We start from the raw sequence: 25,706 nt of genomic DNA on the forward strand, positions 1-25,706 counted from the left end.
GAAGGCAGCGAGAGTCTGGGTTTTTCCCTGACGTGGAAACACAGAGGTGGCTCCTGCGAGCTCGGGGTCTTTTTTTTTTTTTTTTTTTTTTCCGACGGAAGGACGCCCGCCAGTCCCCAGTGCAGCCGGGGGTGAGGTTCCTTCTGTAGATTTACGCTCCCTTCATCTGGATTTGTTTACATAAAGCCCGCTTTCAGTGCACGACGTTGGGAGAAGACGAAGTTTTTGCACTCGGTAGGTTGGGCTGCAAACGGTTCATTAATCTAATTATGATCGTAATTACCGTAATTGATAACCATTTTGAACTAAACATACCAGACTCTGGAAACTAGACGTAGCCCCACGAGTGAGCGTTTCTGATAGCCCTGCATCAGAAAAGATGCTGGAAATATCTGAACTATTCAGGTAGAGCATCTGGAAAACAAAGAGGCAGTGTTCATAAACTGAGGGCTTTTTAAGTTATGCTTATGTTTTGCTTTAGTTCGCGCAGGCTGCCATAATATACCTTCCTCATTGCCGTGAACTAAAATACCCCCCTTCACCTCCCCGGGGGAGAAAGGGGGCGGTAGGAAATAAGACGGACGCCGTGTCCTTAGCCCCCTCCTAAACTTTCCTAGCCTGGAGCAGAAAGCCATCTTTCCCCGGTGAGGGTTGGTTCAGCAGGTACAGTGCCCTCCCGAGCGTTCCCGGCTGTCTCTCGGCGAAGCCCCCTGCCCCGCGGCGCCCGCAGAGGGGCTGTCCCCGTCTCGGTGTGTGTGTCCCCAGCCCTCCCTGCGCAGCCCCCGGCGGCGGTGACGGGGAATCCTCCCCGAGAGGCTGGGATAAATACTCCGTCGTTAGTACAGCTGCAGGCGCCGGGATCACAAGCTGTGAAATTGCTTAAGTATTATTTTTTTTTAAACCTAGCCCCGTGCCCCCCGCGTCCCGCAGGCAGCCCCCCCGTACCCGGAGGCGGCGGGGGGGCCGGGGAAGCCGGTGCCGCCGCAACCAGCGCCCGGCGGAGCCAGCTGTGCCGGCAGGCAGCTAATGACCGCCGGGCTCGGAAGGACACCGTGGCAGCTGGCGGCTCCCTCCCCCACCTCCCTCTTTTTTTTTCTTTTTTTCTAATTCCTTTTATTTGTCGTCCCCCCCGCTTTTTCTCCCTGCCTTTTCATTTTTCCCGGTGCTGGTAGGTGGGCAGCTCCCGGCCCCCGTGTCGTGTCCCCCGCCCCCCACCTTGTCCCGGGACCGGGTTTGCTCCGCCCGGGCCGGCGCTGCGAGCCCTGTGCCCGCGGGCACGGCGACATTGCCCCCCACCCGTGTGTGCTCCCCCTCCCCGGGGTGGCCGTGGGCGGCCGTCAGCGCCCCCCCGCACCCCCTCGGAAATGACTTTTTGTGTTTCAGCTGCGGCAGCTCCCGTGAGGATGCCGGAGGAGCGGCTGCCCGGCCAAGCACCGACCGCGGGGATGCGTCCGGAGGAGGATTAATCGACGCCCCCCCCCCCGCCCCGGCCACCATGAACACCAACGTGTGCGTGGAGAGCGGCCCCAACCCCGAGGCGCCGGGGCTGCCCAAGGACAGCCACCTGCCCGAGGGGGCCCTCAACAGCCTTGTGGATTACAACTCGGAGATGGAGAGGTACCGCTCCTTCGCCACCTTCTACAAGACCAACGGCGGCGCCTTCCCCCAGGCGGCCAAGATCGCCCGCATCACCACCCCCATCTTCCCCAGCGCGGCCGCCGCCGCCGCCGCCCGCATCGGCATGTCCCCCTGGAACTGCGACACCGCCACGGCCGCCGCCGCCACCGCCATGCTCTGGGGCAGCGGCGGCGGCGGCGGCGCGGCGGGCGGCGCGAGGAAACCCTCCTCCTCCTCCTCCTCCGCCGCCGCCGCCGCCGCCTCCGCGGCCGCCGCCGCCGCCTCCTCGCTGCACGCCGGCAGGGGCGGCATGCACCACCGGAGCGACTCGCAGCGGCTGGGCAAGCCCGGCTGCCCGCCGGCCGAGCAGCCCGCCCTGCCCATGGCCAACGGCAACTTCCTCTCCACCCTCGCCCCCGAGCACTGCCGGCCGCTGGCCGGCGAGTGCATGAACAAGCTCAAGTGCGGCGCCGCCGAAGCCGAGATCATGAACCTCCCCGACCGCGTCGGCACCTTCTCGGCCATCCCGGCGCTGGGCGGCCTCTCCCTGCCCCCCGGGGTCATCGTCATGACGGCCCTGCACTCCCCCGCCGCGGCCTCGGCCGCCGTCACAGACAGCGCCTTCCAGATCGCCAACCTGGCGGACTGCCCGCAGAGCCACGCCTCGGCCTCGCCCGCCTCCGCCCTGGGCGCCGCCGCCGGCGCGGGGGGCGGCGGAGGCGGAGGGGGGGCCGGCGGCACCGGCGGCGGGGCCGGGGCCGGGGCGGGCAACCCCGCCAAGAAGAAGCGGAAACGCTGCGGGGTGTGCGTGCCCTGCAAGCGGCTCATCAACTGTGGAGTCTGCAGCAGTTGCAGGAACCGCAAAACGGGACACCAGATCTGCAAATTTAGGAAATGTGAAGAGCTTAAGAAAAAACCGGGCACTTCGTTAGAGGTCAGAGGAGATGATTTCTTTTTCCCCAGCCTCCCGCCGTCCCTCCTCAACCCCCTGCCCCCGCCCCTCCAGTGCTTCTTGTCTAGCTTCAAGATGCAGCATCCCTTCTCCGAGGCCTCCTTCAGGCTCTGAGGGAGCCCCCGCCGCGGGCGCGGCTCCCCGCGGCGCGGCCCCGCCGCCCGCCCCTCTCCGCCCCGCAGGGAAGAGAAACGCCGCCTCCCGCGGCGCCCCGCCGAGCCGGCCGCTGGCCCCCGGCCCCGGGCCGAGGAGGGACGGCCGGGGGGCGCCGGCCCCCGCCCCGCCAGCTCGTGGCCGTGACGGAACGATGCTAACCTGGTTTACCTGCCGTGCTGTTTCCATAAGACTGCTGGCTCTCTGGTTCCTTTTTATTTTTCTTATTTCTTTTTAAATTTCTCTCTCTCCCCTTTTATTTTTTTCTTTATTTTTTTTTTAATTAATGGCAATCATGACGATTCGGGGCGGTTTGTAGAGCGGGGAGGTGGGAAAGGGAAAGTTTTAGCTGAACACCAGGTTCTCGCTGTCAGAAGTTCAGGGAAAGCAATGGCAAGTTCTTCTCCAGGTTGGCTGGTAGCAATGTGTCCCAGACAGACAACGGGCCGCGGAGCCCAGTAGTAGGTGAAACGCACCCAAGTGATCTCTTTGGCAATGCCCTTTATGAAATAACCTGCTCGTGGTGTATTAAACACAATGGAAGAATAGCACAGGTATGACTGAACTGATTTCTGACTGAACTGTATGTACGGTTATTTTTACAACGTTTCCTCGGAACTGACAATGTATTGTGTTCCCCAAAGCTGTAACAACAGGTTTTCAGATTTGCTAGACATACGAGAGACAGGCAGATCCCATGTCGCAGACATTTCAGTTATTGTATTGGGTACGACAGACAATGGGAACCAAAATACACAACCGTGAGGAAAATGGCAATTGGATGGTATCGTTAGGGGAAGGAAACAAGTGAAAGACTAGTAATCATACTTAATTCCTTGTCATTATAAAAATTGTAGTGTTGCTGCTTCGACACACATCTCAGATGCGTCTGAAGGTGTCAAGGATGATGGATTTAGTACAGAGGAGTAGTGTGCGGCGGGTGACACCAAGATTTGTAGTCACAGAAATCAGCAACTAAGTGAGAAATTGCAACTTCCCTCTCTCTCTGTGTGTGTGTGTGCCTGTGTGTGTTTGCATAGCGGTTTATTCCCTTGCTCATTGCTCGCAGGAGCTCTCTCCAAGAAGAGATGGGATGAGGGATTCCAGGGAAAAAGCAACACTTAGAGCCAATTAATTTGTTCTGTGTTAAATAAATTGAGATAATAGTGTTGGTATTGACACTGTCATGGGACAAAAGCAACATTTGGGGGTTCACTGACATTTGGCTGATAGCATTAACTCTTTCCTAACCAGCCTCATCAAAACAACTAATTAACTCCTTCTTGCAAGAGTGAACTGTCCTTGCTGAAAGTTTAATTTGTAGCTCTGCATCCTTTTAGCTCTTTTTTTTGTGAATGGTGACCCAGCATCAGTAACACAAAAGCCAGGATGGACTTCCCAGGGGATAGAAATTAGACTGGGTTTTCAGCTCTTGCTTTTCTCAATAATATGCCTTTGCTGGTTTTGCAGCAAGTTTGCAAAAAGTATAGTTAACCCCCTGGTCTGTTAATGCTGAGTATAGCCTAAAAGAGACTCCCTGAACCAGAGGCATAGAGAGTTCCCCCCATACTACCCAGCACTGAGAGTGCCTTTGTGTGCCAAGTTCCCTCATTAGGCTTGCAAACCAGGGTGCTGCTGGGATTTAATGTTTGTGATAAATGATAGGTTCTGATGGTTTATCGATCTGTGCAGAAAGTGAGCTATCTCTGGAAGAAACGAATTTGTACATTATCAGATCTTCCTATGGGTTTGTGTGCATCTCTGAGCACATTTCCAGAAGTTCCTTGCACCTGACAAAGGTGTTTGGTAGTGTTAAAAACTTTTCAGGCGTGCTATGAGAATGCCTCCCGTTAAAATTGTTTAACCACTGTGACTAGTAAAACCCATGGTTTAATTAGCCACTTGTGCTCTCATAACCACCTGCCTTCGCTTCTTTTCTTCATTCTCTCTTTCCCCCACTTGCTCTCCTATTTGTACTCTGTCAGATACATAAACACAAAAGCTCCTCTGCTGCTGTACAGTGACTCGAAGGAAACAGGTTTAAGGCATCACTTCTCTGCAGGTCATGGCCCATCACAAAGTTTTGTCACAGGATGTGGCTAATTTCTTTACAGAGGTGTGGTCTGTCAGTAGGAGAGGAAGAATAACTTATTTACATGCTGTTTTCCTTATGTCTTCTTTCTTCTTTATAAAGAATTAAAATTAATAAAGTGACAGAAGGGCTGCCTACAGCACAGGTGCAGCAGCAGTGCTCTGGCTTTACAGCCACCAGCTGGAAGGGTGTCAGAGGGTGACAGGGCCTCCAGGAGGGCCCTGTGGCAGCGGTGTTGGTGTTGGGGGTAAGCAAGGGCAGCCTCCCTGCAGAGTGAGTGCCTGGAGCAACTCCTGGTCTGTGCTCCCGGGGAATCCACTGCTCTGCGTGGATGATCCCTTGGCACCTCAGCTGGCACACACCCATGGATATGTGTCAAGGATTGAGGGGCTCACATTCCCATACACACTTAGATGATTCATGAATTGTGCTCAACAGTGGCTGCAAAGTGCAGGGGTGATTTACAGCAGGGGTGAAACCATGTTTAAAAACAAATGAAAAATTTAAAAAATACCAATAAACCATAAACTGGCTGACCCCACAGAAACCATTTCTCTCTTTTTCCTTTAATTCTCCTCTACTGGTGCAATGAAGGCACAGCATATAATTCTCAAAGATAGTATATGGAGTTGAAGACAGATTCACGTGAATGCTTTCCAGTTCCTGACCCTTGCATTTTTCATGGAATGCTTCTCGCCCCGCATTTTTTTAAAAACACTTGAATTTTTTTTCCCTACTTTTCTTGTACTGTTTTCACATTAAAAGTGTCCCAATGCTCTAGTATTTTTCATAGAATGTTATTATTACTAGGAAATTTTATGTACGGCAATAATAAATCTATAAAAATCAGATTGACGTCACGTTGCACGCTGCCTACTTGTGTATGTATATTCTGTGTTCATTCAGATTTACAATTGGTTTAAAGAGACATAATCTTTATTTACCCATAGAGACTACTTATATCCCTCTGATTGGTGCACATGTCTGTAACTTCTGCTGCAGGTTGTGAAGATTAGGTGCCTGGTGGTAGTTCACATCCTTTTCTCTCTTTTAGGCGAACCCCATTCAGTGTGTGAATCTCAGTTGCCCCAGTGCTCATTTTCATTAGCGTGACAGCAAGTTCAGGCAGAGAGGCTGACTTGCGTTGGCAGGGGCTGAAGGGTCCTGCCAAATGTGAAATATCAGCTGTTTAGGCATGCTGTCATCGTAGTGGGCACCACTTGCTCTCTTTGTAACAGCCCAGCTAATTGATATGTGCGCTATTAAAGTGAGCGTTTGCATACCAACCTGATTGAGTCAATACCAGCCTCCAATCCGAGGCACTTGGCTGAGCTGCGCTTCAAGCCAGTGGGATTTTGAGATGGCCTTCTCCAGGGATGGGTTGTGATGATTGATTTCAGCAGCAGCGGCGTCTGATCCTGAAAGTCTTAACACCATATGGCATTGCCACGGGGGAGAGAGGCTGCGCTGGCAACCTCCGAACTCGCACTTCGTGTTGCGGTAGCGCGTGCGAGCGCTGTTAAGGGAAGACTGCTGAGCTCTGTGGATAGGGGTCAATTAGTAGGGGCCTCAGAGGAAGCAATTTCCCCGCTGTCTATCTGGCTTTAAATTACATGCACAAGTTAAGTGACGGCATGATGGAATTGAGCAGTGGTGAGGGGGAGCTGTAAAGTCTGATAAGAAGCAGGCGGCTAACACGATCCAGCGGGCTAACTGGAAGGTGGAAAGAAAGACCACCTTGTAGCACGTTCATCACTAAACATCAGCAGTGCTGCTGTATGACAGGCTGTCTCTCCTGCCTGCCTCTGTCTCATAGCCCTCCATCTGGCCGAGGCTCCCTGTGTGCATGTGTTAAACACTTTGCAAAAGGGCAAAAAAGCAGTCCTTGTTCCCGGGCGTTTACAGCTGGAGCAAGAACTGCCATCTGCCCCGGGCGCAATTTGCATTGGCGTTGGCTGCAAAGCCCTGATGAGCCCTGAGAGCTGTTTTTTCCCCTCTTTCCTCCTCGTTTGTGACCCTGCTGCTCTGCCAGCGTTCTCTTGTTCTTCTGTTCCCAGGCCTGAGCCGGCAGGGAGTGTGCCTGGTGCTGGAACTGGCTGCTAGCACCATAAGAGAGCCTTCACTGGGTGACTGTGATGGTCGTGCTTGGGGCTTCCAACATGGTGCATGATCCATGTGACAGTGTGTGTGCAGGGAGGGGAAGAAGTGAGAGGCAGGGCTAGATCTGACCTTTGTTGGACATTTTGCCATGAGGTTTTGTCACTTTCATTCAGATCCTGCGTGTCTGGGATAAACATATGTTGTATGATGAGTTTTCCTTTTGACCTTGGAAGGTTCTTGGGGACTACACCAGGCCTCCTACTGCCACCTCCAGCAGAGACCCGAGCAGCTACATCTTTGCTCACCAGTGCCTGATCTCTGCTGCTCAGAAATCTCTTTGCAGGGAGCTGAGCTTCTGCGTTTGGTTCACGTCTTGCAGGGAAGGAATGTGCTGCAATTAGTGGAAGTCATGGGGTGGAGGAATATGTTTAGAGCCCAGAGGAGGCAAACTTTTGGTCTCCTTGCATTTCTGGCAGATGACTGAGTGCAAGTGATTTCCTCTGAAATGTGGTTGGATGGTGCCTGGTTTTCTGTTTCATGTGTTGTTGTTTCCCTTTCCTCGTGTGATACTTGCAAAGCACAGAAAGTGCCCAAACCCCATGACATTACTGTTCAGTTTAGAGTATAAACGGCTGCTTGATATGATACACTGTGCATACTGTAGTTAAGAGGGGGCAAAAATGAAGTTACTCCTGCCTAAGAAGATCTCTTAGTGGTGGGACTTGGTACTGAGCTGAACAGAATTTCAAGAAATTCTGCAAAATTGTAGGTTGGTCAGGGACTTAACAGCTTCTCTCATACAAACACTGCTTTCTACTTGCATTGAAAATTGCTTGCTTTAAATCATTGAACTATGATTGTTTGCTAGTGAAATTGTCTGTATGGTAAGAGAGGTTAACTGGTTGCAGTGGTTCTGAATTTTGATTGCACTCAGTAGTTCTTTGCATGGTTTTCTAAGTACTGGTTTAGGTTATGCACTTGGAACATCAAGATTCTGTGCCAGACTCTGGATTTCAGTGTTGTGACTGTTTAATCTATTTTTTTAAGCTGACATAATGAAATCTCTATGTTCTGTTTAGGCTGGGCAAGCTACATGTGTCATGAGAAAGATGATGAATGAGGGTGGTTTGGGATTTTTTTGAGCAGTAATTAGCATAATAAGTGTCTTTTTTTTTCTTTTCTTTTTTTCCCCCCAATTTTCTAGGTCACTTTGAACTAGATATTTCAGTTAGAGGTACATAAAAAACCATCATGACTTGGAGTCCTATGCCAGCTACAGGATGTTTGGAAAATCTTTTCCAATTCTGTGTTTGTACAAATTGTTGTAGACTATACACATCATGCCTGATTCATTTAAGGAGACTTTGTTTAAGTTGGTAGATATGTGAATGTCATGCTTCATACCACTGATTGGGGGTGGGCAACAGTAAGGAACAGTCTCAATTTTTGTCTGCTTATTCATGTATGCTCATATTATCGGATCTTGGGGTCACTTTCCATGCAATTCTCTTTGCTAAGTGCACACCTAACACCTTTACTGGAGTCAGGGGAGTCCTTGCTCACTTGGAGAATGGGTTAGGATGTCAGCAAGAAATCTCTTGGTAGTGGGGAAAGAAAAGAAACATAAACCTTTTTTTTTTTGGTCAGAAAACAACATCCTGGTGCTGCTTTTTGGGTTTTAAAAAAAAAGTGCCCTAGAGAGTTTAAAAAAAGGTTTATATTAATTTCTGTATGCTGTGTCATGCATTTATGTATGGCAATGACTAAGAACAGGTCTTTTCCAAATATCCTAAAAATTTGTATTGTTAAAAAGAAAACTAGTAGTCTTCCAACTCTTAACATGCATATATTTTAAGGGTTAGGCTTGGTGAAATAATTCTAAGCAGGCAAACCTAGAATGTGCACCTTAAAGACTCATCAAATACAGCATAATCCTTTTGATCAGTGGTGGCAATGGGAAATGGCTGCTGCTTGCATGGGGAAAGGCTGTAAGATAAGCTTTTTGTATGTACCCGAGTGAGTTGGGAGCAGTAAGTAACTCATGTCACTGTAGCCTTGGTGGCCAATAATTCCTAAGCCACCCACTATGTGCTTAAAAACTGGCAGCAGACACCATGTCTCCTGAGGAGTGGCACCACCAGGGAAAGCATTTCTCTGCTTCTGTAGTGTCTGTGGTTTTGATAGCTCATCTGCTTGGATGATTGTGCTGAACCACAATGTCTTGAAGCATGCAGCTTCCTTTGACACCTTTTCTGCTATTTGAGAGCCCTGACTGCATGTCTGCCTTCTCTCTTCTTTTGGGTACTTTAATTGTTTTCCACAGTCATATCTTGTTCAGTCACATGCAAACACCTGTCCTGAAATTGAAGTACTCTGTGGTGTAATCTAAAGTCATCCCCCATTTCAGCATCCTGTGCTCTCTGTTGTGTGTTGAGTTATGTTGCACTGTACTTTAGATGCGACAGCCATTTAATAATGTTGAAGCCTTAGCTCTGCAGGGGCTAAAAAGATCCCAGCAGGCTTGTTAACTTCTACTCTCAGACATTATGGGAAATATTTTCTCCTCCCTGGAACTCTTCGGCATCCTCTTAATTAACACTATAAAAATCCATAGCCAGGTGTGCGTGAAGCCTGTTTAATTCTTTCGCAGTTTTCCAGAATTTCTCTGTTCCTTCCTCTTTAACCAGACAGTGGTGCCAAGTGAGATACACGAACATAAAAGGAATAAAGGCAGTCTGGGTCATGCTGGATACTGTGTTCTTGTCAGGCAGCATACTCATCAAGTGCCTTTCCCATACTCACCATAGGATCTTATTTTTTTCCCTGCTCTACTCAGTATTTTTCTTTATCTCAATCTCTGAAGTGTTGGGCATTTTAGAACTTTGCACCTCTCCTTTCTCAGGACAGTATTCTTTTCTGCTTCAGACTGCTGTGGTCATGGTGTCTGTTGTACTTCTACGTAGGATCCCCACTAGCTGGTATCAGACTTCATTTGACTAGAAGTTATCTTTCTATATATTTGATTAAAAAGCTATCTCTGACAGCGATATGAGAGATTATTCACTGGTTTAGGAGGTGTAGAAGCAGTATTAAAATTTGAGGTGGAGAGAAGAACTTAATAAATACTGGAAAACGGGGTAAATCCAAGGGAGTTCAGGATGGATATCTCTTAAGATGAGGGCAGAGGAGGAGGTAAGAAGAGCTGCAGAGTGTTCAAACAGAGGAGAATTCCAGAGCGGCTGAGGATTGGTTATAATGTCAAGCTCAGTGAGGGGGTGCCTGCTCCTCCTCAGGGGTGACTCAGTTACCATGGGGCAGACTGAGCGCTGAAGGGTGCAGTGTAGGGCTGAAGATGCAGTGACATTTCCCTTGCTGAGAAGAGCACAAGGTGTGTTTGCTGCTGTAATAAATTAGTATTCAGGTGAGGCAATTGAAGAGCTCACCACTAACCATCTTCCCAAAACTTCTGCAGGGGAAGACCAAGATTTCACAGAGCTGAAGGGAACCTTGATGAGGGTAAGCAGGGCTTTCTCCATGCCCTTATGGATATCACATACCAGTTTTTAAAATTAATTTTAAAAAATTGACTGGAGTTTGTGGAGAAAATTTTGATATCAGGGTGAACTTTTGGAATAGGTGGAGTCTTGTCTTCCAAACAAGTTGTTCAAAGGGTAAGAAAATGAGAAAGGCATACATACAGAAAAGCCAACAGATGTGAAAGAGAGAGGGGAAACTTGCAAAGGAGAGGCTGAAAATGATGATTTCTTGCATGAGGACTTCTTGGTCTTAAAGGTTTCTTTGGTGGTGTGTACTGTGCTTCCTAGGAAAGCTGGAGCATAGCAGTCTGGCACAATGTAAACACAAGAAATTGCCCCATTTTCATGAAAAAAATACCTCAAAGCAACTGCAGTTCAGTGACGTCTGTCCTACACATCCTAACTGTGATGGGAGATTGGAGATTGCGTGCAGCAGCCTTGGCAGTTACAGGCTTGGAAGAGAGCTGAAGAGCTCTCAGAGCCTGTGTAGAAGCTACAAGGAGGGAAGAGCAAGGGTAATTAAAGATGCTGGAAACGGAAAAGGAGAGGCAAGGAATATACAGAGCATTCTTAAATATGTGATCTCCAAAGCGAGTAGTACTAGTAAAAAAAAGGCTTTTAATTTAAAGCAAACAAAACAGGAAGAAGATCCATTTGGAAGGGTTGTGTGACCCACGTGGCAGGGGGTGAGGGAGGACTCATTACACCATCTTAGTCATGATGTAAAACCCATCCCCTCTACATCACCAGCTCATCTGAGTTCTGGGAGGTGATGAAATGGTTGGCCGGTTGCTTGGAGGCTGATGTAGAGTAAATTGGAGGTCAAAGTCCAGTAGAGGTCAGAGTGTCATGAAAATAATTACTGAGATATGTCTTAATTGTCATCCTTGCAAATTTCAGAAGACACACTCGAGAAAGAATGGGATTCAAGACCATTCACAATGTATTAATGTTTCCCTCACCAGTCAGGAATTGTGGTGACCTGTTGTATGAAAGTGTTGCTGCTCCTTTTCCTACATCAGTCAGACAATACATGGTGCTCATTTGGTGCTTGGCTACAAGAGAGCCAAACTGGCACCTGTGATGGGTCTTAGGCATTGGCTCCCTCAGCTCAGATATCAAGTGCTGCATTTGAGTGATGTATTGCTGTATTTCTCCTTCCTTTTTTTTTTTTTTTTTTTTTTTTGCAAGCTTTGCAGAAAAAAGAAACAAGCAAGCAGAGACCAAGAATTTAATGGATATATTTTTCACTGGCTCTTTTATCAACAGCATATGAAAAATCCCGAAGGACAGAAGCAGTTAGCTAACCAATGAGGCATCATAGCTGATTTTAGGTTCCATGCAGGAGAAAAAGATACTGAAGCCCCAGCAGCTCAAAGGAAAGAGATTTAAATTTAGGTTTGGTACTAAGAAACGTGCCTCTCCTCTGCTTGGAGACCAGTCTGTAAGAGATTACTGTACCCCAGGGCAGCAGTTTGGAGGATGATAGAGATGTCAGCCTGTGAGTGCAAAGACTTGTACCACTGGATGATGAACCAGCAGGGATTTCTCATTAATGGAATGAATGTTAACAAGAATAATTCTGTTTTGTGAGCTGGTGTGTGTGGGAAGGATAAATGATAGGGGCTGATGGATGGTCTTCACAGAGATTTGATTAGGGAGAAGGTGAATGGCAGTGTGTGTGTGAGAGAGGGGGAGGTGTGTGCACGTGGTACATCCATTGCAGTAGGCAGGCACACTTCTGGTTGATAATGTCTGCCAGAGAAGTCAGCAGAAGTAACTAGACAGGTCCTAGGCAAAAGCAGAAGCTGAGGACTGGTGTGGGTATTTCATTTTTTAGTGTCTTGTGCATTGTAGAGTCTTGGGTTTTATGTTGCATGGTGCTAACAAACTTGTATCCAAGACTTTCTCTCTAAAACTTTTGTCAGTAATAGCTTTCTGCTAATAAAGCATTTGGCTATTGATACTAATTCCCACAGTCAGTATGAGAGCACTGAATGGCACCTTTTCTGACCTGCTTAGCATCATCTTTGGCTCTGAAGTAACATTCCTTAAAGCTTATATGAGCCCTTCCTGAAAAAGCAGGAGAGAGGCCAGACCTACTGGATGAGAGGCCAGGCAGGCAGAACCAACAGAAACAATCCCTCATCCTGCCTGAAGCCTTCATATGCTGCTGGAATAATAATATGAAATAATATTAGCAAATAATAAATGAAAAAAGTCAAAATAATCCCATAAGCTGAGTAGGCACTCCAGCAGACTTAGCAGCTCCAGCCTCAGGTACAGGGCTGGCTGAAAAAGTGAAGGAACTGCAGGAACTTCTCGAGAGAGGTGTAGAAATAGGGAAGGAAACGTGACTCCCTTTGACAGTGACATGTGGGAGACCCCTCACCCGAAAAGCCAAACCTGTGATACATTCCCCGCTGCCTTTGGCAGGGAGCCGTGAGGAGCCCCGGCCGAGGCCGGAGGGCGGCCAGCTGGAGCCAGCGGCAGGGTGGCAGGGGTAGGGGACAAGGGACAGGGGGCAGGAGGCAGTAAAGGCCGGCTGGCCGCCGCTGCCAGCCCCGCCTGCGGCATGCCAGGCTCGGGAAAGCCGGCGGCCAAGCCGTGCTCCCCTCGGGAGCGAGCGAGACGGCAGAGGTGGAGACTTGGCCCCGTCCCCCGGCTCGCTGGCCAAAAGGGCTGCGCTGGCACAAGGGAGGGAGGGAGTGTGCTGGAAGGCGTCCACAGGCAGCTACTCCCAGCCTGGGAGGGCATGGGCAGGGGAGGTGTGTTCCTTCCCGGGGCTGGCTGTGCCTGCATCCCTGTGCCGGTACCCTCTGTGCGCCGCTGCTCTGCTTCAGGGACTCGGGCTGGCCCCCGGGGTGCCGAGGCCGATGGTGGAGCGTGGGAGCTGCTCCCCTTAGAGCTGAAGGGGATGCTCACCGGCACAGAGAGGGGCTCTGTCACTAACATTTCCTGGGACTGAGTTTTGGTTTTCTTTCTTTGACAGCATTAGTCTGTATTCCTTACGATTTCTGATCTGTAGTTGCCGTCTGTTTTCCCCAATGGCATTACGCATTTTTTCAGATCAGGACCCCATTCCCCCAAATTTGATCTCATCTATATAGTGAAAAAAAAGTTAATATATAAAATAAACTGTGGTCTGCAGTGAATGTAAATGAGGGACAGCTTTGCTCCTTTTTTCTCCTGTGGAGAAACACATTACTTCTCTGACTAATCCTATTGATTTGGCTGGGGAGCTGTGGCCTGCTGCTGATGTCAGGTCCAAGAGGCAGGATCTGGCTGTACAGTGGCAGGTCTCCGTGGCCATTGGCACAAATGCTTTATTCCCCAGCTGGCTCCACTGAAATTTCCTGAGGTTACCTCTGAGCTATTTGAGAAGAGCTGGGTTTTCAAACCATGACCCTGACTTAGGAGTACATTTTAAATATTTCTACTTGCAATGTCCTGTAGCAAAGGTTTACTTTTCACTCAGTGGAGCTGGCGGCAGAGAAAGTCAAATGAGTTTTCCTAATCTGGTGTGTTCTAAATCTGGTTTGTCTCAAATACAGCCTGAGAGATATGCAGTGCAAGTGGAAAAATAACTGCCAGCACACAGATGCGTGTCCTCTCGGAGCAAATAAAGCTGACTTTTAAAATAAATGTTAAATCTCATCCTTGGTATGAAGGGAGACAGGCCTGTAGCTCAGGTATGGCGAGAGATATTTTAAGGTGGGCTGTGGAAGAAAGCTCACCACCAAACTTCTGACCCAGCGTACATGTCCCTTTTTATCTGCTAAGTCCAATAATAAGCTTGTTATTAGAGGACATCTGTTACTGCCTGATAACTCGTACAGCGAGCAGGAGCACAGCGTTGGTGGGCAGCCAGGGATTTTGGCAGCTGTGGGAAGCGGCAGCTTCGTGGACTGTTTCACACCTCATCCAGAGCTGGGGCAGCACATCCCTCCCGTGGGCCTGTGGCTGGGTGGGAGGATGCCAGGAGTTTGAGACAAGGGCTATTCCTGCTGTCCCTGTGCCAGCTGGTGTGCATGTGTGCCAAAGCCTCATCTACTCCTCCTCCTGCAGCCACAGCTGGCCCCCTGGGTGCTGGGTCAGCGTGGTGGGTCTCCTGGCATGCCTCCAGAACAGGCAGCAGAGCAGCTGGGGGAAACGTGCCACATGCTGGGTTCTGCTTTTTCCTTCTGCATTTCCAGGGGATGCAGTTCACACACTACTTTCTTGCCCCTAAGCCTCCTTGCCTGAAGAAAAACATTCAAGGAGACTGTGTGAGCTGAATCTGAGCATCATGAGGTTTTCCCCAAAGTCATTGCTGTAGGTAATGTATATTTATGAGCAGAACAAAGTGGGCTGCAGATACTTTGAAAGGCTGCTTTCCTCTCAGGGTGCCTTAGCATTTAGGCAAGTAAGGAGTGGAGATGCTGTCCAGACTGCATTTGGCAGTGGCAGAAGAGGCTGGTGCAGGACACACGGCATCTCCCACCCGCCTTCCTGTGTGTCAGGAGATGCTGATGCTCTGTGGTTCAGGAGATGGTTCTCTTTCCAGTACCTAGAGAGAGCCTACAAGAAAACTGGAGAGGGACTTTCTACAGTGGCACGCAGTGGTAGGAAAAGGAGAAATCTTTAGACTGAAAGCAAGTAGGTTTAGATTACATATTAGGAAGAAATGCTGAGGGTGGTGAGGGACTTGAACACGCTGTCCAGGGAAGCTGTGGATGCCTCATCCCTGGCAGTGTTCAAAGCTGAGCTGGATGGGGATCTGAGCAACGTGGTGCAGTGAGTAGTGTCTCTGCCCATGGCAGGTGAGTTGGAGGTAATCTATACAGGCTCTTCCATCCAAATCATTCTGTGCTCTTACAGTGCTCTGGCGGTCAGGAGACCGCATCCCTCTGCTGGGCTTTAGCCCATCACAGTGTGAGACAGCTCCATGCCAGCAATGAGGCTGTGCCTGTACCACCGTGTGCCCTGAGCCCAGCTATTGTGTGGGGATGATTCTTTCCAGAGAGGGAAATTGGGGATGGAAAGTGAGTTTTGAATTTGCACCAGAGTCTGCCCTGTTTATGTATGAGCCATGCTGATGTCATTTCCAGGATGACTGTTGGATACCTGAATTTTAGCTTGTGGCACTAGAAATACAAGGTGTGACATGAAGTAAAGACCAGTTTGCTTTCCTGCTGGCAGTGATGTGGACTCTGTGAGACTGATGAGGTGCATTCACACAGTGTAAGGAAAGCATACAGGCACTGGTTTATGGCCAGTGATGGTCAGTATTTGCAGGGCTGTGCTGCTGATTGATTCAAATTACATTTCATGCAGGGGTCAGGACTTTCCAGCTGACTTGTTTTGGCCACCACACAGCACCAGATTTCTCTATATCTGACCATATATCTCTTTCTCAGTATATATAGATATATTGAGATATACATAGACACACACACACATATACATGTATATATGTGTCTATAACTTAGCGGGCCAAACTGCTCCTCTTGTGCAAGACATTTCAAGGAGGAGTTGTTCTCCAACTTGAGAAGCTCATGTTGGGTTATCTGCAGATCTTGGTAAGCTCAGTTTTCCCTGTGTTGTTAGCACCAGTCCTGCTGCTTTGGGAAATCCACCAGTTTCATGCCATTTGCCATGTGAATTTCAGATTCACTGATGCGCTGTTTATTTCTGTGGTTGTATAGGTCTCGGTAAAGACCACCAGGTAGCCAAGATTGTGTTGGACATAGTTCAGATCCTATAGACTTCCCAAAGAGCCTCTGTTGAGCTGGATTGTTTCCAGGGCTCCTCAAGAGGAATGAGGAGTGCCACATCTGGCTCATAATTTGCTGTAGCCAACATATGAGTTTACTTCAATGAGAGCAGGATTTTTGCTCATGGATCAAACATCAAAGGATTCTTACATAATGCAATATCTTTTAACATTGGTAAAGTATTAGGTCATAATCATGTAGTGCTCTGATATATTTTAGTATTCTATTTTATTTCTGAATGCAGTTCACCTCAAATGATTCCCTAGCCTTGTAGAAAATAGTAATACAGTTGACTTACAGTGAGTCTTGGTTGGACAGCTCTGAATTTTTCCTGCACCCTAGCAGCAGCAGCATCCCAAGCAGGTGCAGCCAATTTTCCTGATTCCTTGTATCTGTATCACATCTTTCAGGTGGGTGTGAGACTCAGAGAGCTGAGGAGAGAGGATTCTCTGGCAGGTGGGGTAGGCTTGAGCTCACCAAGAGCTGGGCTGGGCAAGCAGGTGGGCCTTGGATGAGCAAATCCCTCTGTCCCAGCATCCCATACCTCCTTCAGTCAGTCACCCCAGAGGGCAGTGGGAGGCATCATTCTTTACTGAGTGCTGTTGCTGTGAAAATGCAAGTGTTGAAACAGACTTTGGTGAGGAATTTGCAGCTCCTGTCAGCATGCTCTTTTTATGTGTTGTGTACAGCAAGGGTCTGCTTTTACACAGCCCTATGGGGCGTCCAGGACAGATACAGAGGTATCATTTTTCTGCTTAATTGAGGAGATTTTCTGTTGGTTTCCATTGCCTGTTTTTACCTCCTTCTCCAAAAATGTGGCATGTGTGGTTCCCTATATGATACTCATTTTTCTAGGCAATAATTAGATTTTCAGATTTCAGATATTCAAGCTACTTCTTCTGCAGTGAAAGCTGGCACATAGAGAGCAGAACAGAAAGTTTGAAAGTGTGGAAGACATTTCATCCTGGGTTTATGTAGGGATAAATCCCCTCCAGCACCATGCTTTATGGCATTACCCTCTTGGAGAAGCCAGGGCTGCAGGTTTCTGAGCATCCTCCTGAGAGCAAGGCTGCCGTTTGTCAGCATTTGCACTGGCACGAGCAGTGGAGGCTTTTACAGCAAAACCGTGCTGATCAGCTCTGGCTCTGCTCCTCACCACCCCTCCTAGGCTTCCAGGGGGATCTGTCTTTCCTGTCACTCAGGATAACGATTCCCCACCGGCAGCACAGAGATCCAGAAATGCGCTGTAATCTCGCCGAGAGCTTGATTCCCCAGCTGGGAGTGCTGGTTTATACAGCCAAGCAGTAGATGGTCATTGCACTTAAACTTGTGTGCTGCTGTGCTGAACCTCTAAATGGGCTGAAGGGTCTCTCTTTGTCTGCAAATAACCTTGATTCTTGGAGTGGTGAAATCTATGGATTTCATTGCATGTACTGGTTAAGATTTAACTTGATCTAGCTGTTCAGTTTTAAAAGATTTCTTTTTTTTTTGTTTAAGGGTGGATTAATAATTCATTCCCAAATTGGTAGTTAGTGCAATGGATATTTAATTGTAAATGTATATCTTTAATTAGAACTTGGTACACAGATACAAAAATTCCTTATCTTGCAGTTTTTCAAAAGCACACATATTAAACCACAGCCTTGCCCTTCAAAAATACTGTTCTGTGTATTTAAAGGTCTGAATGACCTTTTAATCAGACATTACACCTTTACTTCCAGCTGATATGACAACGTCTGACAGTAACTCAACCTGATGTGGCAAGAAAATAAATAAAAGCCGTCTCAGTGACTATGTCTTTAAATCTCTCTGTCTAGCTGTGGTTTTGTGTTCAGGCAGATGGACCCACAGCAGAATATTACATTTAGTTTTCAAGTGAAGACAATGTATTGAGTTTAATATGCTTGCATGTTTGACTGTTCTTTTGAGGTCAATTTAGTCATACGATTGTTTCCTGCCATTCTGAACTCCAGCCTCGTCTGCAGCCAAGCTCTTTATAAATTATAAATCTGTAAACCTCGCTCTCAGCAGCCATCTTACAGCCCACACAGACCGCTGTGGATGGTCTGGAAATTGCATTTGCTCTCCTCACGTACCTGGGTGCGAGGGCTGCCGTGCTCTGTCACTACTTGTGCTCGTGCTCACCTCACGTAAACGGAGAGCAGGGACTGGTAAAGATGGATATGAGCAATTCCTACTTTTGCACCACCAACACAAAGAGAACTCGCACTAGTCAGGGTGCTTGTATTCAACACACCAGCTCATTGTCCTTGGAAGTTAATTTTCGGATGATTTATTGAAGTGTAACATTTGTGGAGGGGGAGTGGATATTGAATTGACAACAGGTCAGAGTTCTGATAATACAGCAGAATTATTTTGATCTCTGGTATTTCCAAGTGCTGAAGCAATAAACATAACAATAACAGCTCCCCTTTCATATGGCTTTTACAAAAAGAGAAGCTGTGTACTGCTTGAGCCTGTTTATCACAAACTGGGCTAATTATTCAACAAAAAATACATGCCATACTAATGAGCAGTTCCCTGGAATTCAGAAACTAATATTGTGACACCAAGTACAATGCACCTGTGCACTGCAGGATCCATGGTCTGTTGGATTTTTATGGAAAAACTAGGAAAACATTAAAAAGGTTTTCCCTGAAAAAAAACCCAAAAAAACAAAAAAGAATTCTTTCAAAAAGAGACATGTACTTAAATGTGGCACCAGCAACATCCATGAGAACTTCTTTGTTACAAATATTAATTTGCAAATTTCAGGAGTTTTGCTTTTAGTAGATTTTTTTTTTTCAGATATAACACTACTGTTTTGTGGGTAGTTCTTAATAAAACAAGTACTTGTAAGCTGGGACAGACTGATAGGGTGTCATGTTAGGGCTCACTCTCCCCTCCCTGGACAGTGCAGTCATTAATTCTGGAGGGTCTGGAGATGCATGGTTCAAGGCTGCTTTAGACTGAAGGAAATTGAGGACGAGAAGTTCCTCACAGAAATGACACAGCCTTCTCAGGCTCAGTCCCTTCAGCCTCTCATGTAGGTTGTACTTTCAGGCTGTGAAGGGAATTTGCTGCTACTCAATGTGTATGGAGGCACCTGGGTGCAAGTGGGTATCATTTTTAGGGTGCAGCAGGTGGGGGAAGGAGGGGGGCAGTAGCTCTGTTTACACAGGACTGTTTCTGTGTAAGCCAAGGTCCTGCACGTGTGTGAAAGAAAGGACAGGAGCATTCCTGGGCAGCACCCCTAAGTCAGCACAGTGATTCCCTCCTGGAATGAAGTCGTGGATGTGTTTTCAGTTCTTTCTACATTGCAACCTAAATGTGGAACAAGGTGAGGTTTGAAAATGCCAACCTCTCCTTCTGAGGTGTCTGAAGACACAGCACACTTTCTGAGGGACAGAGCAGGGCCTTTGCTCCTCCCCTGTCTGAGCACGGTCTTGCCAAAGTGTCTGTTTAACCCACAAACCCTCCGAGCCATGACTGCATGCCCAGCATGCCGGGTCAGGGCAGGAGCCATTGTACAACCGTGTGGTTATTCTGAAAGCACTGTCTGTTTTCCAGATATTTTTTCTAGCAATGTTTGCATTTTCATGACTACCTTGTTAAGAAACTAAGGAGAAGTCAGCGTGTTAGGTGTGTTACATACTGAGTACAATGTATTGTGTGTGATCCTGAAACAGTGTGTTTGGAGAAGGATGTTTCTATTAATTGCCAAGCAATGGGACGCATCGTGTTGTTCCTAGATAACTGAAAGTATGCCTAAAATGTAAAGGAAAAGAACAACTAGAACTCGAATATGCCAATGCCACAAAAGAAAGCTTAACTTGTTTTCTTGCTTTTTTTTTAGAGAACACCTGTTCCCAGCGCTGAAGCATTCCGATGGTTCTTTTAAGCAGTAGTGTATCTTATTTTCGAGGCAGTCCGAAGTGAATGGCAAGCTAAAGTCTTGTTTTAAGAAACTGCTTAGTCCACCATTGAAGAATATACTCAGACACTATTTTCATTTATGTATAGGGGTTTCCTCAAAAGCAAAAGACAAAAACCTGTGAGCCTGGGGAATTGGCCAGCTTCTTCACATTCAGTACACCGATTCTTTCTTTGATGTAACTTAGCTATACTAGTGAAGTTGTTGTCTATTTTTAAAGTGGCTGTAAAAAAAAAAACAAGTTTGGGTAAACCCCTGCTATAAAGTCATGTATCTTTGAAAAGTAACATATCTATACTTCATTTTCAAATATATGTGTTTCAGTACTGTAAACTGTACAGATAGCCGCTTGTATTTTGTGTGTTTAGACACAAGGAGACAATCATGTCTGAGCATCAATGGAGATAAACGGTTTGTACACAACAGTGTGGTTCTGCAAATTAAATCCGGAGCAATAAATTCTAGCTTTAACTATTATTTTGCTAGTTGTTTAGCAGCAGCAGCAACAGCAGCACTGTTTTACCATGCATCCTTCCATAGAGACTTGATGCCAAGTTTTCCAAGATAAAAAGATTGTGATGCATCTAGCAATTACCTTCTGTTGTGGTGTTGTGAGAGGAGAAGACGTAACACTTAAAATTAATCTTTCAAGCACTATATTAGAATAGTGGTTTGTGCACTTGCATTGCTTCCAAAGGAGCTTTACAGAGGGGTATCTCTCCAAAAATGCTGTTTGGTGTCTGACTCATTTTTCACTGTGCCCAGCATAGGCAAATGTGCAAAACTAGTCATTTAAATAAAGGTTGTTCTAGTATACAAACCAGAGTATGAGACCTTAGGAAAAATGATGACTCAGTTTAATTACCCTTCACCTACAAGATCTTATGTAACATATTCAGTCAATGGAGTAAATATTTTATGAAATGGAATGCCATATTTTTGGTTCAGGTGGAGCTCTTCACAGTTAAGTGAGTTTTGACAGTTGGACTGGTTTAGGTCTCACTTGCACTTGTGCTCATTTGAGAGCCTGGATATTTTTGCAGTATAAAAAATATTTTTTTTAATGCTTTTAAAAAAGACCACTTCTCTCCACACGTTTCTTGGTCCACTGATCTCAGCTTTGCTGAATGACTGGTCCCTTAAGCCCTAACAAAAATGCTTTGCTGTTCTTCCTGTTCTAGCTGTATGGAAGAAATGTCTACTTCATGGAAAGGCAGCACACAGAGGGATATAGCTGACATGCCATAAAAAAATACAGAGGATTCTTTACTTAGGGATACTTATTATCAGTTGATCATCACTTTTTATCGCTTGGCTTTGTCATACCACTCATGAGTGAAAAGGCCATGCCACCAAAGTAAGTGAATGCTGTTGTGCCATGTATTTGATAGATTTATCATTTTATACAAGGTGCTGGGCATGGAAATAACAGGTTAATGTTGCACAGCACATGTAAATCTCCTACTGTTTCAGCACTTTCTTCCAGTTTCTGTTAAGTACTTCAGCCTTTGGCCCCCGGTCACACTTACTTGGTAAAGCACAAGGGATGGGTTGGGAATGCTCCAGTGTGGGACCTGTGCAGGTGGGGAAGATGCCAGCTTTGGCAAGTGAGGGCTGGCAGGTGCTGGGAACAGCCCAGAAAGAGAAGACCAAGGGATGGTCAGGAGGCAGAGAAACCTCCTGAAGCCACATGTGTGTGTCAGCAGGACCAGGCAGAGCATGGGTGAGCCAGGGTAACTGGAGGGCACAGTTGGGCTGGGCATCCTCAGCTTAGGGTCAGTGCATGTGTCTGTGTCCTTGCGTCGTGTGATGTCACATACATGCTTTCAGAGGTGGAATGTCACACTTAAAATGCTTCTATCATGGTGCCCCTCTTACAGTTTGTGAGATCCTCAGTTGAATAGTCATCCAATTCAGTGAGCTTTGTGTCTGTTTGTAGGGCAGCTGTGTGTGGAATTTTTTTGTGTTGGAGACTTTTAGGGGCCTCTGTTACTGATCACTAGACCAATATGAGCTCTGCAAGGTCTTCTCTACCAAAGTGCTGATTGACTTACAAACTGAAGCCTTATTTGCACATCTGGCTGGTAAGCTTGCCTTGCTCTTTGGAAAACTCTCACTGCTCTTACAGAAGCAGAGGCAAAGTTAAGTTCAGGCTACATTAGGTGTACAAAGATACTCATAGCAATGTACTTACTGTCTAATACCCTAATGTTGCATGTCTTGTTGTGGTTCCTTTTTTCGTTTTGTTGTTTTGTTTTAAAGAACTGATGGATCTGTATATTGTAATTGTGGTGTTTTACATGTCAATCCAAAATTGTTAAACACACAAACAAGCATACCTGTTAATTATTGAAAATGAATGAGAGGTGATTTTTCTTTGATTTACCCTTACGGTTTTCATTTCAGTTGTTGTTCCTTTGCACCATCAGGTTTTTAGATTCTGCTGAAACAGTATTTAATATGATGTAGTGTGCATAGAGCATTTTAATTAGTGATGTTTGAAGAAGGAAATCCATTTTCTGGCCTGTCTCTCCCCACTGCCCTCCCCACCCCTCCCCATTTATATACATATTTGTCAATCAGATTATTGTCAAGTTCTAATTACCAAATCTGTGCTTTTCACAAGGTCCAATACCATTTTCCAATGTGAAAATTTGTACTCTTCTCCGTTCTTCATTCTCACAGTGAAAGAAAAAATGGGTGTGGGCAATAAAAAAAAAAGCAGAACTCTTTCTGTCTTCTAGGAGTGAGCGCTAAGCCTAGTGGAAGCATTTTTGGCATACCCCAGATAAACTTATGAAAAATAGTAAGCTTGAAAGGGAGGCACACGTACCCATTCTGTCAATTAATAACAGACCCTCCCTATGAGGGAAAATACTCCCTTTTGTACAGACCCCCTGGTATGTAAGTCCTACAATTAATGTTGAAGAATGTAAAGTCTTTAAACGGGCTATATCTGTAATCAAATAATGAAGAAAGAAAGTAGTTAAATGAACATACCATTCAGGGTCGAATGCATTCAGCAAAAAGCAGTAGTGGGTCTTTGATCATGGTTAGATGCATAGTGATATCAAACAGTGGGTTCTCATGTAACAGCTAAATGTTTCAGATTTTGTTTTTATTAAATTTGGCAGTTTCACGCTGAGCTCTACTGTATTCTTAGTGAATAAAAGACAGCTCCTATGTTAGAAAGTACTCCATTTTCACAATTGCAGGGAACTAGGAGGGTATTTTCAGAAACATGGGCCACAGAAATGTACTCCTTTCACAGTGTTCTCCTATTTCTGAACTGTGCAGTTATCTATTAAATTTTCTAATAGATATTTGTGTAAGGTGTATGTATGCTTGTGCAATTATGGAAAAAAACAGTTTTGGAAAACAGTGTATTTATGAAAAAATAATCACTTATGGGGCATGTACAAAACTGTATAAAAACATTCAATTTGCCCAGTAAAGTTGTTTTTGTGATATTTCTGTGTTGTTGAATAAAGGACTTTAGTATTCAAAATATCTCTCTTTTTCCATAAACAGGTCCTGTTTGTGGGATCTTAAACAAAGAAAACCTCTTTTACAAAAGAACCCTCAAAATGAGCGAGAAGGTCCAAATGCTGACCTGAGTCTTGCCTGTGGGAATGAATGCTTATGAAGTGATGGTACAATAGCCACAGAGCTTATTCCTTCTCAATTGGCAATTGATGGAAACCCCATAAGTTGTATAACTGAAGGTAACATCATACTCTGGATTTTTTAAAGTAGCAGAAAAAAATACTGCCTTTTCTTCGACTAGGAATGTTACTTTGAGATTTTGAGGCTATGAAAGTTTAGTGAAGTAAGAGCAAACTGATTATAGAAAGCCTTAAACCCATTAATGCAGACCTGTGTTGTGTCAAATGAGTGGACTAGCGAGGGTGGTGTGATAAATTAGCAGTTAGCTTTGTATGGAGAAGCATGCAAAGGTGAAATCTCATTTCTAGCTCTTGCAACAAACAGTAGTCCTGAGGATAGATCATCCCGTTGCTGTTGGAGTACTTGGAATTACAAATATGTTTTGTGAGAGAATGACAACATTATCTTCATTTCTGTTTTACTGCTTCTCAGTTCAAAGTTCAGCTCTCTACCTGTCTCAAAACCTATACATTGCTAAGGAAATGTTTTTCTCTTGACATTTTGTTTCCCCACACTACTTGCTGGTATTGAAGCGACTTGAGATAGGTGGGAAGGCTTGTGACAGGCACATAATCTGATTGTGGTGAAATTTGGAACGTCATTTTTCTGCGAATATTCCTTTAATCAACAGAAAGTCTGCTCTTAGGTGCCAAAGCAGAATTTTGAACTAGTTTGAAAAATGAGGTAGGTCCTTTAGTCTGTGAGATGCTTTCAATGCCAGCTGATTTTCCAGGGGGAGCCTTGGTGTATCCTTTTGTTTTTTTCAAGAAAGCAACAAAAGAAAAAGGAACAGAAGTGGATTTTCCACTGATCCTGTCTGCTCTCATCGAAATCCATAAGGATATATGTTCTTGGGAGACGTAGACCGCTCATTAGACAAGAGTGAATCTTGAGGTCTGTTTGAAGAGGAGGAAAAGGGCTGCCAGGTTGCTCAGGCATACTCAGTGATCTCTCTGGATTAAATATAGAATTCACAGGGAGGAAATACACTCATTTCATGAGACGGTCGATTTGGAAGCAGGAAGAGGTCTCCGAGTTCCTATTCTTTTAATGCTTTCTCTTTCAACATTTTTTCCCCTCAAGTATTGTTTTATACTGGTCTGAATGAAAAACGTCCCTCAGCTCTGAAGAAATACTCGCCCAGACATGAACCTTGCAGTTTAAAACTACCTCTAGTTTTTTTATAGCTTTTATTTTTTAATTAAAAAAAAAACCCAAAACAACAAAACCAAGCAACTAAAAGTAAAAACCCAGTCAAGAAGCAGGTAATTCTTCAAATCCAAAACTGACAAACTTATTACTGAGCCTATTAAAGAACGGAAAATACCCTTTTGTTTGGAAACTCAATTCTTCTAGGCTGTGTTGGGCTCAATTTGGTTTTGCCACTAGCCATGTCAATGCTCTCTTATATATTTCCAAGGAACAAGTCTGAAATTATGAACAGTCTAGTGATACAGGGCAGTGTGCCTTCTGGGAGGCTCCAGTCCTCCCCATGTTCCCATGGGCTTTACCAGATAGCTTGTGGAATTGGAGGATATTATATAGGTGGCTTGGTTATAAGTTTGATCTTGCTTCACTGTAAGGATCTACTCAGTTACCAGTGTGCACTGAGCATGGATAAATGGCCCCAAAATCTATAAAGGAAAGAAATTATTCTTCTTCTCTGTAATAACTACAGAACATACAATGATCTTTGAAACCGCTGTATCTATCTGAGGAAAGAAAGATGAAGTGCTGCAGGATCTGCTCCCCCTGTAGGTTTGTCTTGGTTTGCCAGCTGGTTTTTAGGGTGGATACACTCAGCTGGGTTGCTGGGTGCTTCAGCAGAGCTGTTTTGCCCAAGGATGGCAAAATGTTATTCTTGCAAGAAAAGGATCTAGATTGCCTAAAGAAGCTGTGA

The 25,706-nt window shown here is 46.0% G+C and overlaps 1 protein-coding gene across 1 annotated transcript; it reads left to right on the forward strand.

Moving 5' to 3' along the window:
• Positions 1-1,495: 1,495 nt before the first annotated feature.
• Positions 1,496-25,644, forward strand: CXXC4 (CXXC finger protein 4). Its single transcript, XM_039703790.1, has 2 exons — positions 1,496-2,551; positions 20,063-25,644. Exons 1-2 carry the CDS (start codon positions 1,496-1,498, stop codon positions 20,105-20,107), a joined length of 1,101 nt encoding a protein of 366 aa, XP_039559724.1. The 3' UTR covers positions 20,108-25,644.
• Positions 25,645-25,706: the final 62 nt, after the last annotated feature.

This window comes from Passer montanus, unplaced genomic scaffold (genome assembly GCF_014805655.1).
Source record: "Passer montanus isolate IOZ18808 unplaced genomic scaffold, ASM1480565v1 scaffold169, whole genome shotgun sequence".
Lineage (NCBI taxonomy): Eukaryota > Metazoa > Chordata > Aves > Passeriformes > Passeridae > Passer > Passer montanus.